The sequence below is a fragment of the Phaethon lepturus genome, unplaced genomic scaffold (genome assembly GCF_000687285.1).
Source record: "Phaethon lepturus isolate BGI_N335 unplaced genomic scaffold, ASM68728v1 scaffold17957, whole genome shotgun sequence".
Classification (NCBI taxonomy): domain Eukaryota; kingdom Metazoa; phylum Chordata; class Aves; order Phaethontiformes; family Phaethontidae; genus Phaethon; species Phaethon lepturus.
In genome coordinates this window covers 1,527-21,582 of record NW_010551336.1, presented here as the reverse complement: position 1 = coordinate 21,582, position 20,056 = coordinate 1,527, and the positions used below count along the sequence as shown (strand labels likewise).

The window sequence follows — 20,056 nt, the reverse complement described above, 5'->3', positions numbered from 1 at the left end:
GGAAAGAGAAGGTTAAGGGTTAATTAATTAATGCATCAAGCAAAAGTTATTATAGGATAGCTTTGCTGCCAGTGTTCAAAACATTGGCAATCAACTAGTACGAGTGCACAATACTTTACTTCTATTACAAAAAGGTGCTTTGTTAATCATTCAAAACTACCCCCCTTGATTCCTGTTAATAAATGGTGAGATTTTTAGACTACAATTGCACTTAGCAGCCCCATCATAACCCAAATCCTGATGTTATTTTTGAACAAAAGAATTGAAACTGTTTGTAGAAAGCACAACCTTCCTCCTCCAAGATCACATCAGTGTCAGCATCTCTAGTCTTTCTCTATGTCAACTGCTCTTCAAGCTTCTGCCAATGTTTTGTTCTTTCTCGATTTAGAAAGATAAAATTGTTCTAGGCCTAGGAGGGAGTGCGACCCCCTTTCTCCCACAAAGACCCAATCTATCAGCGCTGCATGGGGAAGCAACATGAAACGGTTTTCTTCCATTGTGAATAAAGGTGCTACCAGGGAAGGTACAGGACCATTACAGATGGGCCAAGACTGACAAAGGTAACCTGTTTGGTGCAGGCATCCAGCTCAGCGTCTGCTAACCCTTCCCCTCTTATGATCTTAGATGGCATTGGGATGGCAGCAGGGCAGGAATAAGGACCTCCTTATTTAAATACCTCTAAAACCACACAAGAAACCATTGAGATGTCTGACACACAGAGCAAGAGCACTTTAGGATGAATGTGTTTTGGAGACACCAACAACACAGGGTCATCCATAAAATGCAGAATTGGGACACAGGGGGTGCATAACTTCGCTCAGATAAATACACTGGGCTTTTGTATGGCTTCCTTACATCGGCAAGAGGCCCTCAGGCATGCAGCTCATGGTTAAAACCGTGACATATACTGAGTGGTCATCTCATACTTTGCATCCACAATACATTCACCCTCAAGATGCACTTTCCCATCTGTGCTGTAGTCTTTTTTGATTAGTAGTTTTAGAGATATACATTGCTGCACACATGACAACACTAGAAAGGCCATAAAGAAGAAAAGGCTAAGAAAAGGAATGTGAGGTGAGAGAACAAGGTTGGAAATATGCAATGAAAAGTGGAAGAAAGTGTTAATATTAGTTGCAAACAGTGGGAAGATTTTTTTTTTTTTTCCCTTTTCTTTCCTTTTACTGTGATGTTAGAAAGCTTCTCTTTCTGGAAGTACAAAGATCGATCCAGTTTAAGGCTGTTTTAAGGGTATGTGAAATGAGTTCCTACTCTATCCAATCTACTGCACACAGATGACAGAGCCCACACCAAAGTGACTAAGGTGGGTTTCAGAACCAGTTTGGCCCATCTCTAAATATCACCCATGAAAGAAAAAACTACAAAGCGGGTCCAAAGCAAGCACCACGCAGCAGAGGGAACACATCTCATGCAGAGTATTAGGATAAAGCTGAATACACTTGAAAAAATTTAAAGGAAAAACAGTCACAGATCAACAGATCTCCATGAGGAGCCCCTGCACAGAAAACTTCCAGTTAGCGAGTATCTTGGGCTAAAGCAAACACAACTCTTTACAACCTCAGGTCAAGGTTTCTCTGCAGAAGAGAGTTAGAGCATAGCCTTCATACAGTAAAAGTTATTTACACACAAGTTTGCAAATACTTTCAGAAGTCAAAAGTGCGCTCGCCAGTTTAGACTGAGTTCAGTTTTACCTATATGACATTACACTGTTGTGTTCTAGCACCAAAATACCTATTCTGGAGGAACAGTTCCCAGCAATGAGGACAGTGCAAGGTAGCCTAGCACCTGAGAACTGACCGAACCCAGCGCACCAGGTCTATACTAGATATTTCCTCCTCGAAATATCTGCTGCCATAACTGCCCAGAACAGTGTTAGAAATAGCCTGTTCTACATCAACACCAGCAAAGGAGGTGATGCTCCCTTGATTTATTAGTAAGGGCACTGCCAATGGGCAATGGCAGGATATTCCAGAGAAAAAAGCCTAGGAAAAAAAGTGGGGGAAGGTCAATTCTTGCCACATGCACCTGTGTGCCCCGGGAACACTTAAGCTGTACAGGGAGACTGCAATATATTTTGTCTGCAAACCACAACCCTGCTCTGAGAGGTAATGTGAAGATGGCCAGAGCACTCCTTCTGTCTTTCCTTTCCCCCTCCATCTCTATCACATGCCACAGACTAACAGGGAAGAACGGCTTCTTTTTCCCCTACAAAGTAGAAGTGGATGCTGCCTCTGGCACTTTTGGAGGAGATGGGAGGGGAAGAAAATAGCATCTCTGTCTGGTTTCCCCCCAGATGTCATTCCCGTGACATTTCTGCTCTAGAGCAGGCCGTTCTGTGCCTACTTGCAGAACCAGCTTATGTGCACCACTTTTGCAGCAACACCTTGGAACGGGTGTCTGCCTAGCAGAAAGGGCTGTCTCCCGAAAGAAACCATGAGCACTTCTATTAGGGCAGGATATTAAGTGTGACATCGCATGAACTTCATATCCCCCTACTCTGAAGAAATGGATTTGGGAAGAGGTGGAATGGGTCAAAAAAACATCCTGTTTTTTTTTAACGGTATTCTCCATTCACCAGCAAGCACTATTACTTAAAACTTTCCAGCTATCAGCATGCTCACTCCATAATGAGGATCAGAATAACCCTGATTGCCAAAGAGAAGTTAATCAGTTTAAACATTACTGCTTTTAAATCAACTGGCTCAATTCCACCATCGGGAGACATATTTCATTCCACCTGCTCCATTTCTGCATTAACAAACAGCATCGCTGAGGGGATCCCTGGCTGCTCTTCCGCGTGCAAACCCCAGACAGGCGTCCAGCTAGCAGGGAGAGCCGGAGCTTCAGGGAGCATCAGGAATTGCCATAAGCGGCATTTTTGCTCTTCAGGTTGGGATTTCTCATTTTGCTTTTCTTGACTCAGAGCTGAACAAAACCCAGGAGGCAAAGATCTACCAAACCTTGGCCTCCAATTAAGCTATTAATTACATAAATTAGGGCATGCTCACAACTTTTAATTAAACAGATCCCCACTCTCCTCCTTGCGCTGCAGCACTCAAATCTGCATCTCATTCGAGGCGTGTTGAAAAAACCCCAAGACTTACCGAATGTCGTCCCCGCCTCCGGCCTGCTCACTGACGAGACGATGACGAAGCCGAACCCCTCGTTTTCGCCGCGGCGGATTTCCACATCATAGGGCTGGACCACGGTGCTGACAACTCCGCTGCCCCCGCCACCCCCGCTGCCGATGCCACTGGTGCTGCCACTGCCCGAGCTGACAGTGTTGAGGGAGTTCTGGCTGCCCTGTGGTGTTCGCTTCTCCTCCGTCAGCGAGGCTGGCTGGTTGCTGCTGTGGTGGGAAGAGGCTGGGGATGGGACTTCATTCTCTGCCTTGGGAACTGGGGAGGAAAAAAGAAAGACTGGTTTTGGTTTTGTGCAGGCTGCACTGTTTAGTGCTTGAAAAGTGACGTCCACTGAGAAAAAGGTAAAAACATAAAAAAAAAAGCAAATCACCTGCTTTAATCTATAAATCCTGTCCATAATGATCAAGGACTCCGTCTCCTTTTGGATGTGACCACCAACAGCTCTGTTCAGTGACAGCACTGACCACACATGCTCATCCTCTCCAGTGTATGGTCATGCAGCCAAAGCCTTTTGCTGCCAACCTGCAGCAGCAGTACTGTTAAACCAGTGTCGTGCTACGTGCTTGCACGCTCTGTGGCATTTTAAACATGGATTATATTAGTTTAGAGGTGCCTCCTTTAGCTATCACACCCTCACTTCAGTTACCTATGTGCAACCGTATTTAAGTACACAAATCAAGAGAGAGTAATATCAAATACCCATCACTCAAGACCTGTGTATTTTTTAACTCAATGCTGTCAGTTGAGTAGCACTGATTGCCTTTTATTAACATGATCTTAAGTAATAACAACCACCCATACTAAAGCAAAAAACTTGTGAACTAAGCTTCTCTGGATAGAAGAACCAGCAACTATCATCTGTACAGTCTGGCACAGTTTGGGGAGAACCATTAAACATTATTAACATTACCATTAATATTATACAAGTGTTTAACAGTAACTGAAGTTGGAAGTAGTATTAGTTTAAAATCTCATCAGCTACCAAAAGGCTTGAAGAAGTCTCAAAAAAATTACTTAGTCCACACTCTGCCCGAGTCAGGGCCAACTATACTTACTGTCAGTCCTGACAGATGTTTGTCTAATCTGCTGTTAAATATCTCCCTGGGCAATCCATTGGTTGCAATATCCAACTTAAATCTTCCCTGCCGCAACATAAGGCTATTATTTCTAGTTCTATCTAGCAGGCATATGGAGAACATATTATTCCCTTCCTCTCCGCAGCAGCCTCTTATAGTCTTGGGGAGTTTAACACCTCCTCCCCCTTCTCTGCTTTAGGCTAAACAATCCCAATTTGTTCAATATTTCCTTGCAGACCGTGTTTTCTAGAGCTCTCCTTATTCTCGCTGGTCCTCTGGACTCCCTCCAGTTGGGCTCTCTCCAACTCAAACGTGTCTTTCTTGAAGTGCTGGACCATATTGCAGCTAAGCCATCATCTGCTGGGAAATCAGGAGAGTTCCCCCCTGCCTAGATCCCAGTACAGTGTTTTTCTTCACCTGAGCCAACCTCAGGTTAAAGCTTGTGGCCCACAATAGCTTCCACTTCTTGTTACTCAGCCAGTTCTTCACAGTCCGTTTGCGCAGCTGACTGCAGCATGTTGCACTTGTCTCTAATCAGGTCACTTCTCCAATTTGGTGTACCAAAATTAAGTTGAAGATTTTAAAAGTAACAAGAAGAAAATGAATGCCAAACAAAACCTAAACTGTAAACCCACGATCCCAAAAAAACACACCTTAAAATATTCTTGGATAGAAGTACCTGTCTGCACTTACATACTCAACATATGTACTAAGTATATAGTATTCTATGTATTACGAATACATGAGTATAAACTTTCCCTTATATGAATATCAAGACATGGAGTATCCATTTAGGTGAACAATCTTTTTCTACTGGCATATAGATGAGAGGAGGAATAAGGGACCAAAATTCAGGACGAGGCTTCTCTACAAAGTTATGCTGGAATTTAAAAGCCTGGAAATCTAAGGTGAAAGAAGGAATCCTGAATAATTTATCCTAGAGTAAGTGTCCACATTTGAAATCATGCAGAAATAGCTTGGTCTGGAGTAACAACCCCTTGAATGAAATATCAAGGGTTTTCATCAAGATCTCTCATGAATTTAAATCTTTTATGGTAATTGCCAGCCTGGAGGCTGTAAAACTGGAGAGAAAATCTAAGCACAAAAACAATACCAAGAATTCAGCTGCCCTTCCCCTTTCTCCCAAAACTCATCTCCTAAAGCTTCTCTCACATTAGCAGCTCTTTGTCAGGAATGAGAGAGAGGCTATTAGAGGAGAGACATAACCCGGCATTTAATCCACAATGAGAAGGAAAGAAATGAGAAGTGAACATTTATTTAATATTGTGCAGAAGGAGCTCAGCCCTGGATAAGAATGCAGAACTGTTTTAGAGACGCTGTTCTAGTCCTACCTTCCACCGTGGGCCTGATTTTCAACCTCAATGTTATTTTGATGCTCTTTAATCTAAAACTACATCATTGCCTATTTTTCTGCTGATGTCTAAACTTGAAAAGCTATATAATGTTCTTTCTTTTGAATAAGTGAGCTAAACCAAATCACACACCTGAGCTCCCTAAAGGGACTCGCAAGAAGAGGCAGCACCCCAGTGTTACTCTACAATATTAAGCATAAGGTTACATGTCATTTAGAAAGCTCATGCTCGTGTCTTCATCATCTTTGCTAACAGGACGTTTTTGTGTCACTAATCCGGGTGCCACCAGGCAGCCTCACTTCTCTTTGCATCTCTGTCTTTCTGTCAGCTTCTTTTTTGTCCACTTAGACCATACACTTGTGCAGTGTGTGCACAACGCCTAGCATAACTTGGCACGCAAAAACTTCTCTATTACAACAAACATGCACACCCTGCACTACCAGAACCAATGACGCTTACAGTTTTGCATCCTGTGGTTGGTTGACTACATGTTGCAACCCCAGTTGAAGCTCCACCTGTGCCTGAGAAGACATTAGCCATCACACACCAATGCCCTCATTCATGCTCTGCCCTTGCTGCCCCTCCTGTGGACTCTTCAGCATCTTTTCCCTCGCTCCTAGTTTAGGGGTAGCTACCAGGCAGCACTGTTATCTTGGGAATTAAATGGAAAATACAGGCAGCCAGGCACAGTGTCTGTTGCTGCATGAGTCCAACTAAAAATGGTATGTTGCATCTGAACAGTTCCTCGTTTTATCAGAAACCTTCAGGAAGACTGGTGAAGCCAACTGAGATTGAGTCTTGACTGAAAACAAAACATTAGAAACTTATTTGATCAAGAACAAAAAAAAATAAAAAGAGGCAAAAGAGGAAGAGTAACACCACATCCCCTGAGTTTTCCCAGTATTACAAGGAGAAGCTTTTTTTCTTTAAATTGTTCACTGAACAGATGGAGTCTGGCAAGAAAATTTACCCCTGCAGAGCAACACTGCAGCGTACCTGTGTAAACCACTTTGCGCCTGACGGTCAGATTGACATGACCTTGTTTGGCTGCCTGTTGCATAAGCTGGACGACAAGCTGGTGCGATTTCCCGACAACAGGAGTCCCATCCACGCAAATCAGTTCATCACCCGATCTCAGGCGGCCGTCGGCATCAGCAGCACCCAGCGGTACAATGTGACCGATGTAAATCTGATGAATTGGCACAAAAAGAGGAGAGGGAGAGGGAGAGGGAAAGGGAAAGGGAGAGGGAGAGGGAGAGGAGGGGGGAGAGAGAGGAGAGGGAAATGAGAGAAAGAAAGAAAGAAGGAAAGAAAGGAAAGAAAGGAAAGGAAAACAGTGATAAATGAGAACTAGCTCAACACCAGCTGGAAGCAAGGGGCACTGGGAGTTAGACCCAATTTAGTAGGGAAATTGTTGACAAATGTCTACTGGTCAGGAAAGTTGCTCCTGTGGAAGCAGCTCCATGTGAATATAGCCATTTGTGAAATTGTAATAAATGGACATCTTGTTTCTTTAGGCGGTCCATTCACTCTAATGACCGATAGATAGCCTTGGGAAGTGTGTTCAACCAGACAGCGACCAGAGAGGAAGATGGTTAAAAGCACTGAGGGTCTTGTCAGGGAAGCTGAAATTCAGTTATCCTTTCAGTTGCCTCTAGGGTTTACAAGCTCCGTACCACTCGCCTGTCCACCAGCTCGTCTTGGTTTATCTTCAGTAAGTTCTGTGGAGTTAGTCTAACACGAGAGGAATTCATTGCCTTTCTTATGGAAAGAGATTCCATAAATGAGTAAAATAATTTTGGCAGGGAAATATGTGGAAATTTATGCTGCCACTATGCAGCTTTGACCTCCACAGCGCATGAAAGACCGTCTGTTTTTAGCCTGACACCTTCCACAGGCACTGGATTTATGGTAAAGAAGTTAAGCGAATTCAAGGAGGGAACTGAGCAAATAGAAAATATGACACTTTAAGATCAAAATACTTGCAAACCTGACCAGGACATCCTTTCCTCCACGTCCAGGCAATTTCAGACCTATGTGTTTTCATTTGGGCTACCACAAAAACAGGGAAGAGAAGAGGAAGCCAAACCCATTTTGATTATAGGAGTTTTGGGTTGTTTTTGGAGGGAGGGTGGGGACGAGTTGCGGGATGTAACTACATAGTCCAGTAATTATTTTAACAGAAATGCCACAGCACAGTTCTGCGCATCTGCACATGCTACTGCTGTAATGCTGGAAGATGTCTCAAGTTAAAACAAGACCACTTCTAGATGTACTCACAGGTTCTCCAGGCTCATTTCCACCTAGAATCCTAAATCCAAAACCGGTTTCCTTTCTCCATAGAAAGATATCCTGCTCTTGGTAATCTGGAACTGAAGGGAAAGAAGGAAGACTGTAATTTTTAATCAAAACCCCACACCTTTATATCCAGATCAGGACTACTCTGATGTACATGTAGAGGGGTCTGCTGCACAATTTTACTCTTTAAATGAGGAAGTCTTGAATTTTTAGACATAATTAAGAACATCTATAGGTTTAAATACTAAAGGATTATTATTTAAATCACTACTAAAAATTATATGGTGGTTTCTACGTTCTAGGTCTCTAATTGTGACTTGCCATTTGTTTATCACTATAGTATTTTCTTCTATCAATATTAGCATCATTACCCAGTGCAAAAGCCTCTTGCAAATCATCAATAAATAAATGTGTACAACAGAGAATCACTCTGCCAGAAACAATACAGCTGCCTCCTCTTTCATGGGAGACAAAAGAGCCACTTGTTATGACTTCTACTGTTTAATTAACTTTCACAAGCACAGTTTGCTATCTGTCTACTGACACTGCTTTAAATAACTCTGGGACAGATCCCCAGTTGGTGTAAAACAGAAGGCATCCACTGAAGGCAAAGCAGCTCTCCTCACTCTCACTTGCTCGTGTACGGGCTCTGTAAAACCACTGAACAGACAAAACCAGCTGGAAACATAAAAAAACTCAACCTTACCTACTCATTAGTATGGAACACCATCAAGGTTTTTACAATGAATATTACATACAGTGAAGTACTAACCTTGAAGGGCGGTTGAACAGTAATGTTTTATATTAACTTATTCATGCTTGCTTTCATCCCCTTTTTAAAAATGCAAAATTAATTGCTAACATTAAATCATATCAGAAGACAACTTCAGGTTCATTTAATATTTATTGGTCGGTATCTATAACATTGACTAATTTTATAATGATTCCCTCCCAAAATGTATAATTAAAGGCAAAAAAAGCTGTTCCTTTACAAGGCAGCTGCCTGTATCTTTAGTAAAGAAAACAAAGTCTATCGTTCAGGAATGTAATTTAAATAAGTGCATACTCAGATATAGGATGCCACATGTTTACTGAAACATGATCTAGTTTTCTGTATCTATGAGCAGATAAATGGGTTGTTTTCCATTGACATCAGTGAGTGTGAGACTGGGCCCTAATTGCGTTTTACACTGTCGGTGTCTGTTGCGCAAAGGTTTGGGTCTAGGCATCTGGTGCTTTTCAGTGGTAAGACTTTTGGCTAGCTCTGATGCTCTCTCTTCAATGACTCAACAGGTTAAGACCTGGGAATACTAAAAATTAGAAGAACAGGTGAGTGCTAAGGCACAGATGTCTGGTTTGACTTTTTCATTCAAACTGGTTTAAGCCATTGGTTTTATGTATCATACTTTCACATTCTAATGACTTGCAGTTATAAACTAAGCTTAAGACCCGTGCACATTACCTTACTGAACTAGAGGCTAACTTTTGTCCACATACAATCACAGAACAATTAGGCGACGAACACGCTGGAAGCCTGCGTGGTTCCTGTGTCCAGGCGAGCTGAAGGCAGCTCGCCGCCATACAGACGCGCGGCACAACAGCAGAACTTAGTGAATTAGTTGGTGTTTGTCACTGCCTTCAGCGAGGGGGAGCGTGAAGAGCAGACATATTCAGAAGCGTCTCTCCAGCACTTCACAGGCTTTTTTGGCAAAGGCTGGCCCCAACCAATTAATAGCACGTGTTGGATCTGTCAGAGGCAAAATGGCTTCTGCAGAGAGCTTCAGCGTGGGCCCGTTTCCTCGGCATCTCTCAACACCTTCCCATTTGTCAACTCTCCAGCCTCGCTGAAAGATGCCTTATGTTCCTGGTTTGGGTACCAGCTAGCCAGTTAACGGCTGCTGGAGACAACGGCAAGCCGGGGTGTAACAGCGGTGTCAAACCAAAGCAACAAAAAAAGACGAGTCTATACCCAAAGCAGCAAGTTCATTCACGTAACGCTCCTTCCGCTGGAAGGATTACGGAGAGGTGCAACACAGATACAACAAACACACAGACAACACAGATTCACACAGTGTGAGTACAAACCAAACCAAACTCCTTTTACCGCTTTTTGCGCCAACTCTGCAGTATGGTGATTCACCGGCACAGCCCAGAAAACCCCATCCACCTCTGTGCAGCTGAGGTAGCAGCCCGAGGCTCTCCATGCTGGAGAATTACTTCAGGTTCTCCATTATTCAGTAGAGCTTTAGAGGAGCCACTTTCCTTACTTAAAGGGAAAAATTCATGGTGATGCTGAAACTTTGTTGAAAACAAATTAAAACATGGCTTCCAGGAGTTATTCGCCGCATCTTTGCACCTTGGTCTTATCCCAAGCACGTCTCACTCCTCCTGCAAAAACGTGCACGTAGCCCAAATGGGTAAAACTTGCCAGGCTGCTCGTCCTGAATTAAACCAGACCATTTGGAGAGCGTCGCAAAAGCGGTAAGAAGAGTTCTGAGGGGGCCATGAGGAGGAATGGAAGGAGAGACAAGTGCCACAGCCCCATCGGTGACCCACATGGGCAGACTCACGAACGGACCGGGAACATGGTACCCCCCGCCCTCCTACGAAATCCACCGCCAGCCAGCACCCAGTAAAGCAAGTACGTTGCGCCTTCGTGGCTAACCTTGGCGTACGGCCCTGCCAGACTCCCTTGGTGATGAAGAGCCCCCCGCCACAGAGCAGCAATGACACCAGCACAAGACATCACAAGACACAGATACATTCTCGGCACAGTCTTACATTCTCCAAAACTCGTGGAACTGATTTCTCTCTCTCTCTCACCCTTGCTCAGTCCAGTTGCAGGCGAAGGTGACATAGCTGTAATATTAATTTTACAGTTTTGCAAAGCTTAATGTACCTGCTTTCTTGTTAGTTCATTTAATTAATTTTGACTGTATGGATCATGTTAGGCTTTCATGCATATAATTGCTAAGGTTACAGCTACTATGGATTACGACATACTAACTTACACGTCTATCTGCGCATGCCCGTGCACATGTGGATATATAACACATACACACATATGAATTTATACGTTTATGCACATGCATGCAGGTATATTTGAAGAACCCTTTTTGCTCCTCAGAGGAGAAATCTCTTTGGGAACACCTTAAAAATACTTTTCTACAAAACAATTTTCACCGTTATGACACAGTTAGTTTTGCAAATGGAGATATCATTTTCTAATGTTAAAAGAAATTCTAAATACATGGTGATGAACAATGAACACAGCGCTTAATTAGAAGTCATTTTAATCAAACTTTCCTATACAAACTTTAACAATTATCTCACACGCTATATAAAAAAAAAAATCTGCCCAGTGTGATATCAGTTTCAACAAAAGATGGATTCAAAAATAATCAGTATGAGTTTGCTTTAGTCACTAGCTCATTTGAGGCTGCAGCACTTTCAATGACTCATAGCTTGGCAAAGTACAAAAGTTTTAAGGACCAGATTCAGTAAAGTATATAAGGACAAGTCACAAATTAAGAGTGAATAGTCTCACTGAAGCTGATGGAGAGTTTCAGTGTCGCAAAGTCCTGTGATTTCGCCATAAGTCTCGTGAGATTCCGGTTTGTAGGAAAGCCCTCCTTTCTAAACTGTCCCACTGCAGAAGAATTCCAGTTTTTCTGTCTTTTCCTTTTAATCAACTGTTCTGGTGGCGTGGAAAGCTTTTGAAAGATGGCTTCAGCATGTTCTCGACAAGAAGACTAAGTTCTGCCACCGAGGTCCAGGCAAAGCGCAGTAGCTCGGCTGAGCCGTGGCCCAGGCTGGTGCCAGACGGACGCCAGCAGGGTCTGCCCCCGAGCCAGCTCCGTCCGCAGCTCTGCAGCCTCCGCAACGTGCGGCAAGAACCACGGTCCTTTTCAGCGAGACCTTCTCTACGGGCACGGGCACATCTGTGCACCCGAGTGCATGACCGTAACTGTTTGTCTCCTATTAAGATAATAAAAAGGACCTAACCCTACCAAGGGGCTTTTACTACCATCTTTAAAGTCAGTCTGATCAGAAGGTGGCTGCAATTTCCTGAGAGTATTTTTCTTTTCTATTTTAGAGAGAAAGTATCTAATGTTTGGTATCATTGTGCAAATAGTTTTAATTCTATGTAATTGCTGTTGAGTGAATGCTACACACTGGGGTCAAGACTTGTTTGTATTATTTTAATTAGATTTGGGGAGAGAAAATCCTACCAAATAAAATTATGTGCCTGAAAACAAAATTCAAATAGTAATGATAACTTAGAATATTTTAAAAGCTTTAAAAATTATCTATCGTGTTGTGCTTTACTTTTAATTAAATGCTTAAGCCCTTCAAAGGGATTCATTAACACATCTGCAATTCAGATTAATTCATTTTGTCACTGCTGTTTTGACAGATGGCCATATGTAGGATATGGTATTTTGCAAAGCAATCAGGCCACATGAGAAAAATTTGACAACAGATTGCGCTAATCTTTAAGGAAGTTTAATAATACATTGAAAAATAAAAAGCATATTATAAAAATATATTTTCAATAAAACTGTGCAAGATTGCAGAATTGCGGTTCTCCGATAAACTATTGAATCGCCGTTTCTCTCACTGAGTGCTCTTCGCGTATGTCATTCCTGGATCTTGGAACTGCTTCAGTGTTTAAACCTTAAGGGTTTGTCCTTCTCTCTGATTCATGTACACAACTCCCACTAGCAGCAATGAATTACCCATAAAGAGGAGCTCAGGCAGCTAAAACTTCGCAGCAGCAAAGAGTACATTTGTTATCGCCACCAAATGATCTGTTTTCAGATTCACTTAACACAAAGCCGGCTATTCTCAAAAGTCTTAATCCAGCAAAGAATTGCGACTCTGGGCCAGATTGCAGCAGAGCATTTGAGTTCAGCCTTAGCCTTAAAGCATCCAAGTCCCTTTGGGTTTACAGCTTGAAAATAAGCTTCCTTGGACCGGAGCCCAAGCGCTCAGCACCTTGCAGGCCTGATCCTCTCACCCGGAGGAGCTCATGTGAAGGAACTTTAGCCCGTATTTGTTGAATAAAGTTGCAGTTCTCATCTGCTGCCACTCAGCCAGAGTCCAGACACAGTTATGGAGCCATTGCTTAGCTTTGCGTTATTAATTCTAGCTTAATTTTTTTTTTGCTTCCCCTAAACAGCAACGTCTGTGGCTCTCCTCCGCAGACTCTGAGTACTTCCTGATATTAAGATGCATTGGGTAAATCAAAAAATACACGTTTTTACAAAATTATGGGTTATCTGGTGCTTTTGAACCAAATTCTGCTATACCAGTAGCTTCAGTGAGGCAAGTCACATAAGTCAAATATAGTCTTTTTTTATTAAATACTGATCCAAAGAATGCTCAAAGAAAGGAAGAATGCATTTTACCAATTGTGAAAAATTAAAATGTTGCCTGTGTGCTTTCCAGGTCTACATTATTATTATTAATGTTAATAACAGTGGGATGCACTCCCAGTGAAAAAGGCAGTAGGTGGTCATTATAGATTCAGCACTTCTTAGAAACATCCTGGAGACAATGTATTCATATAGGGAATGAAACCTCTTCATATTATTATTTTTAGATGAAAAAAAATTGTGTCTGGGCTGGGGCTAATGAATTCATCTTTTTGTGTCAACTACACTTGAAAAATTGCACTATGTTCCCTTTATACTCAACAATATCAGAAATGGGACGAAATAAAGCTCTAAAATTCTGTCTTTTTTAACTCCATCATATACTTCAACACAAAGGGTTGTTGCTGTTTTTCAGTCCACTTGTTCGGCATTCAAAACCCTGTCCCTCAAAAGAACATTTTATAATCCTTTTCAGGTTCATTAAAATTGAGGGCCATGAATCAACAGAGAGCAAGCCCTGGACTGGGCAGCAGGGAGAGCTGGGAGAGCTGAGCTGTGGCTCTTTGGGCAGTGGGGGCTTCTAGGACCCACCAAAGGCCCCAGTTACAGGATGCATCAGCCAGTCTCAGCACTGGCACTAGGGTGGCATCCTCCTGCCGTACATTAGATATTCATTTAGTTCTGCTCACGTCTTCATCAGAAGAATGCTAGGAGTCACACCTAGCACCCAAAGCTATGGACGCCATGGGAGACAAGATGCTAACCTCAGTCCCAAAGGCAAAGGGAATGGGTGCTCAAGCAAAGAAGAAAGCAATGATATGACTGTATCACCACCCGCCAGAGGAGGCACCGGAATTAAACTGAACTGCAGCTGGGTAAAAAGACGAACAGCACACGTGGAGCAGACAGACAGTGAAAATGGAGGCCCAGGGAATGGTTTCTTCCATCCCACAGTCTGTGGTGCTCCATGTCAGCAGAGCTCCCTACAAGTGGTCCAAGAGCCACACAGCCAGTGCTTGGGCAACACTGGGATGTGAGCCTCAAAGGGATGATTCACGATCATAACAGAGCAGCCACCAACTGCCCACTCTTCACGCAGACCAAACATACGGAAAGAAACATGGTGGGTGACCCCAAGCTCCCAGGGCAGAAGAGGTGCCAGGTCACAGCTGTGAAGCACTGTCTCCATTTATGAGCTGGCCACTGACCTCTAAATAAAACCACCAGTCACACTTTGGGATCAGACCGCAACAGGAGACAGAGCATGTCCAACTGCCCTTTTCACTTAGACTATATCTTTCCTGTTCTTCTTCACCTTTCATTAGAGGCAGCAAAGCCATGTCACGAGGTAAGAGTGCAGGCTGATCTGCAGGGAGTGTGTTTCACTCCAGCTTAGGGTTGGAAATTCATAGGCTCTAGGACACTTCTAGTGCCGCTTGCTTACAAAGAAACATGATCGCATCACACTTTTGCCACTCTCCAAAAACCCTCTCTATATAAAACCAAAACATCTCAGAAAACACCTTCCTGGGAAGGAAATGGCAATGGGACAAAAAAGTGGTAGAAAAGAACTGATGTCCAAACAGGTAGGTTGCATCTGGTAGAAGAGGCAGATGATAAGGATTGATGCAATAGAAGAGGACTGACCCCACCACAGAGATGCTTGACCACAGAAAGGTGAGACAAGTGAAGCTGATGGGGAGTAGCAGATCCCAATCTAGCAAAAGGCCCAAGCAGAGAGGACTGTGGCACAGGGAGAGATGGGGCATGGGAAACCATCAGGTCAACAGATGGTGAAAAGGCCTCTGTCTGGAAGGGCTCTAATCAGCGACAAGGATAAAACCTCCACAAGATACATGCAGCCATCAAGAAAAGAGGGAGGATTTAGCACATGGTGTTGGAGGTGGACACAGAAGACCAACCACCTACCTATGCACTTCAGGATTTCTCCAGCTCAGCCTCGGGTTTTATCAGGAAAGACAGGCAGGCGTTAAGCTGCTAAGCTGATACTAATGACTAATTAGTAGGAGTTAAACAGTTAATTAGAAATTAGCTAAGTAGCTGCAGGGGGTCAGAAGCAATGCCAGCACAGTGCCTGTGGGAACCGCAAGAGCTGAGCAAGGGTGATGCCGGTGCCATGGGACGGTGATGGCCTCAGTTTTGTTTGTCCAGGCAGGAGAAGGAGGAGCTCTGCCCGCAGCTCTGCAGGGGCTGAAGAGTCACTGTCCTTCAGCTCTTGCCCCTTTTTCCTATTTCAACAAGATGCACATGCAAGTTCCATCACTGCACTTCTCCGCAGATCAGCATGACCTGGCCCAAGAGCCCGTGGGGTCAGTGCACCTAATCCTGGGAAGGGAAGGGAAGCAGCACACAGAAGCTGAGACACCTACAAACTGCATTGCTGAGACATTCAATCTGAAGAGATGCATCTTCAGCCAAGAAACTGTGACTCATGATTTAATTTTTCCAGGACATAAGATTTCGAAGTGATTCATTTGTTCAGAAAAAAACAGTCCTACCATTTTTCATTCTGCGATAATGTTCATTTCATACAGGTTTTACCAATTTCCAATCAGCACAATAAAATCAAACTCCAGGTGATACTCTTCGAGCACCAAGACTTTGAAGCTCCCTCTTCTGTAACTTCAGTAACTATTGCTTTTGAAAATGAACCTAATACTCTAACTCTTTCTTTAAGAAGCTTTTACAGATTCAATCATCTTCATCAGCGCAATTAAAGCAAAGCCAGCATGTTTATTTTGTTTGCAGCGAAGAAACTGATTGAAACCGTATTTATAGTCTTGGAGCAGAGTCAAAGCCCCGCTGAACTATTAGCCAAGTGTGCAGATTATTAATTGCCATAAAAGCCACTTACAATATGCATTTGATATCTGTATTGTTAAAACGTCCACTCTGGTCAAAGTAAAATGGCTCAGCTGGATTTTCTCCTCCCCGGAGTGAGACCAGAAAGCATCTGGTACGAATTTCAGCAAACTAAATACTTCCCCTCCTTTCTGAAGTTCCTATACATACCAAACAATGAGTCTTAGCCTCAAAAAAAGGTTTAGGATCTGGATAACAAACTTGGGAATTCTCCTTGAGCTTAATTTAAAAGCAAAATAAAGAAATAGGGGAAAAGATGGTCTTTAATTTTAAGGGGATTTTTTGTATTAAGCTTTGGTCTAAGTGCCCTTTCCTAGAGATGATCTAAATTCATTCCTCATCAGAGAGGAAAGTGCACTTCTATCAAGTAGACATCACTGACAGATACCAAATTAACAAACTGAAGCCTTATATTTTCAATATAAATCTAAAAGATTCAGTTCTTCCCGAAGAAAATACACAGAGAGCAGCTGCCGGAGCCGTAGCCTTAGCAACCACACCTGCTTCATACTCACGTCGGCTTTCATACATGCTCCTGGACTGGGCCCAGATTTTGAATGGATCTGGCTTCTTCTGCCCAGAACTGTCCGGCTGATCCGCAGCCAGCGCCTCCGCGGCGGTGTAGTCCGGCAGCACCTGCGTGCTGTGAGCGGGGGAAGCGGTGTGCCCGCTGCGGTGGCTGGAGACGCTATGCTGAGAACTGTTTTGGCTGTCTTTCCTTTCAAGTGGTTGCTGTAAGGAAGAAAGCGAGTGGAAAGAGAGAGAACAGACGGTTATTGGTCTTTGAGTGGGTGTTTTCCATCAATTTTTCTCCCTTCTTTGATCAGGGTTTCTGCATGCACAGAAGTAAATATATAAATCACAGCTTTGCTGCCACCAGATAATGCTGGGTACAGTTAAATTCCCCGATGACAGATTTTGATAGGCAGGCTGACAGAAACAGATATGCAAAACAAAGTCATTTATCATAAAAAAAAAAAGCAGTTCACCATCTCGCACATAAAACAAATCTAAATCTCATTATAGGTTACTAGTTTCAGTGCGCTTATTTCTGCCTACATTAAGGCAGAAAAACTCAACAACCTTCTACTCCGAGAACATTAGGGTCTAACTTGAGCCTGCGAGAAAAAGGAAAAACTACCAGATTTCCCTGTGAAAACTTAAACAGTCCCTCTGAAACAGATGCAAGCACAGCCCTTTACTATGAAAGATCACTTTTGCTCTGCAGCTCTTGCAACCCCCACATCACAAGTGGGTGGATAACAGAGTACCACTTTCATGTCTCTGCTTCCCAGAGCATCCGCGGGATTACAGCAGAAAGCGTCTATTTGCAGTTTGATTTCCTTGTTTTAATTGAGTGTATTAAAACAGGAAAAAATACATCCGCCTAAATTCAAGGCTTATTCAAAAGCAGTATGTCAAGAGCTCTGTCTGCTCAATATTTAGCTAAGCAGGGTACATAATTCGTAACTCAAATTCACAACGGTGTGCGCAAATGAAGCCCAAGTCGCATTTGCATCGCCAGGATTTGTACTACTCAATATGCAGCAAAATCCTCCCTCAACAAGAGCTCCTCAAACTGTACAGCAAATGCTTTTTAATGCTCTTTTGAGATGACCTTGGGCTGCCACCAAGGTTGAGTCCAATCTCCCAACTGCTCCGGCACAGGGAACTGGCACGTTCCTGGGGCTGTTGTGACGCAGAGGGTGGCTGGAAAAATAGCATCCTGCAGGTTGTTTTTACAACACCCACAATTGCCTGGCTAAAAGGGACGAGCCACTCGTACCAAGAAAACTCAGGCAAAAATTTAAAGCCTCCTGCTGGCGGGGGGTACCTGGAAACATTGCACCAGGAGTCTCTGCTTTCAGGGACCTCCCCACAGAAAGCCCAGCAGCGGGTGGGAGAAAAGCCAGCAGCAAAGACAGAGCAGATCAGCACGGGGGGCTGAAGTGCACACAGGTCTGGGGACCCCCACCTTTACTCCGCACATGAAACCCCAGGCGGCCGATGCTCCATCACAGCGGGGCTGAATTAATAACAGGGGAAAGTCACTGCACGGAAGTGCCCTCTTTCCGAGTCTTAACAATGATCGTTTCTTTTCTTTTTTAAGTTGCACATATTTTTAGGTTTACACTGAGAAAAAAAAGCAGCTCCAACAGCCCAAATGACTTTGACCTCTCAGTCTTACATTCAAGTTGTTGATCCACTAACAGCATTTTTTTAAATAATATCTCAATTGATTAGAATGTAAAACTGCCTTTGTCCTCTAAAGCAATTTTGAACAAAGCATACCTGCTGTGATTACTCATCTGCAGACTTTCAGTTACAAATATCTGAACCAATTTCAACATTTTTAGCTTTCTAAGTGGTAAAAGAGGCTATTTGCATGCAGCCCTTCAGTTTTTAAATGAAGCCATTTTAAAACATCTATGCTGTGGATAATCACTCCTTTGTAACTTAAAAATGAAAAAAAAGAAAAAACACTTTACAACTCTCAGTCCAGCCATCTGGATTGTTTTGTTTGTTTGGCCAAACTACTAAAATAACTACAAGCATCCTGTGAAACTTCAGGCCAATCTCACTGGAAATAGCTGGTTTACAGAAGTTGGAGTACAGGGACTAAAATGTGAAGCTTTACTCAGCCCTTGGGGAAGTGTTGAGAACTCTCTGAAACCTTTCTGATTTAAAAAGAAACAAAGTTTGAACTTTAAGTGCATTCTCACTTAATGATATGTAAAGGTCTAAATATTGAACAAACGATGAATTCTGCTTCATATTTGGGTTGCAAATGGAAGAGTCAGCATAGCTCAAGCAAAACCACCTCTAAATAAACTAGAGTTGCAATTGCAAATACACAGACGTTTTGCAAGAAACAGGAGAAAACTTCTTCAGGGGGACAGTTGCTTTTCCAAATAGTAACTCCTTTAAAAAGCCTGAAACATCTCTGTTTAGGAGTTGAAGAGGGGAACGGAGAAAGGGGAACGGAGAAAGGGGAACACAACCATGGAAATCATGAATACATGTAATTAAATTAAATCAAGACAATATTAATCAACTTTCACATCACCAGATGAGGTCAAAAAGGTTTGGGGCCAACCTCTTGCATGTCCTGTAGCAGCTGCAGCACGCCAGCAGCGCCAGGACTTGCAGGGGTCCGGCCGCCCCGCTCTCCAGCTGCCCCTGCAATGGGGGCTGCCCAGATGAAGGAGTTCATGCCTTGGTGCAAAGGTGAAAAAACAATCACCTGGGTACTGTATTACAGCCATCAAAAAATAAGTATGTGGAAGGCTGGAGCTTGTCATGCCCTACCCAAGCCTCAGGTGTGGGACGCAGGGCCTGTGCCAGCTTCCCTAGACCCTCGCTGAAACTTTGCAGCGCTCATACCCTGCGAAACGAAAGGTGAAGAAAACGTACTATCGGGAAGGAAGTCTTTCGAGCTGCCCTCTCCCCACTGGCTGAGGGGAACAGGAGCGTCGGTGTGGCCCACATTTCCCCGTGCAGCTGGGGGGGCCACTGCGGTCAGGGTTTGGGCACACATCAGCCTTCCAGGACTTCTTCCCTCCACTGTACCATCCCATTTTCAGCCGCAGGCACTCCATTCGCCAACCCGCTTCTCCCTCAGCAGAGACGCTGGGCGAGCCCGCACGGAGCTCTACATCGTCCTCTGGCTACGGGGAGGGAAGAAAACAGCCAAGGCCATGTGAGCCAGGGAGCTCGGAGCTGCTGTGCGTCCAAAGGAGACAGGAGGAAAACCGGTTACAAAAGCCTCCAAGTGCCCGGAAGATGCTGCAGAGACCCGCATAGCAGAGACCAGCTTGTCATTCGTGCTAAACGAACGACTAATTAAATGTTACTTCGTAGAGTGGCTGGGGAGATTTTTGACA

At 43.6% G+C, this 20,056-nt stretch overlaps 1 protein-coding gene across 1 annotated transcript in view; it reads right to left on the bottom strand.

Annotated features, from left to right (window-relative positions):
- Nucleotides 1–19,840, bottom strand: part of LOC104623713 (membrane-associated guanylate kinase, WW and PDZ domain-containing protein 1-like) — a gene marked incomplete at its 5' end in the record, with an annotated part of 42,064 nt that extends 22,224 nt beyond the window's left edge. Inside the window, 5 exons of the mRNA XM_010290882.1 lie at nt 3,126–3,419; nt 6,610–6,802; nt 7,894–7,985; nt 16,688–16,904; nt 19,709–19,840. Of these exons, the coding sequence (XP_010289184.1) occupies nt 3,126–3,419; nt 6,610–6,802; nt 7,894–7,985; nt 16,688–16,904; nt 19,709–19,840 (928 nt within the window). The remainder of the gene's footprint in view (nt 1–3,125; nt 3,420–6,609; nt 6,803–7,893; nt 7,986–16,687; nt 16,905–19,708) is intronic.
- Between the last annotated feature and the right edge of the window lie 216 nt (nt 19,841–20,056).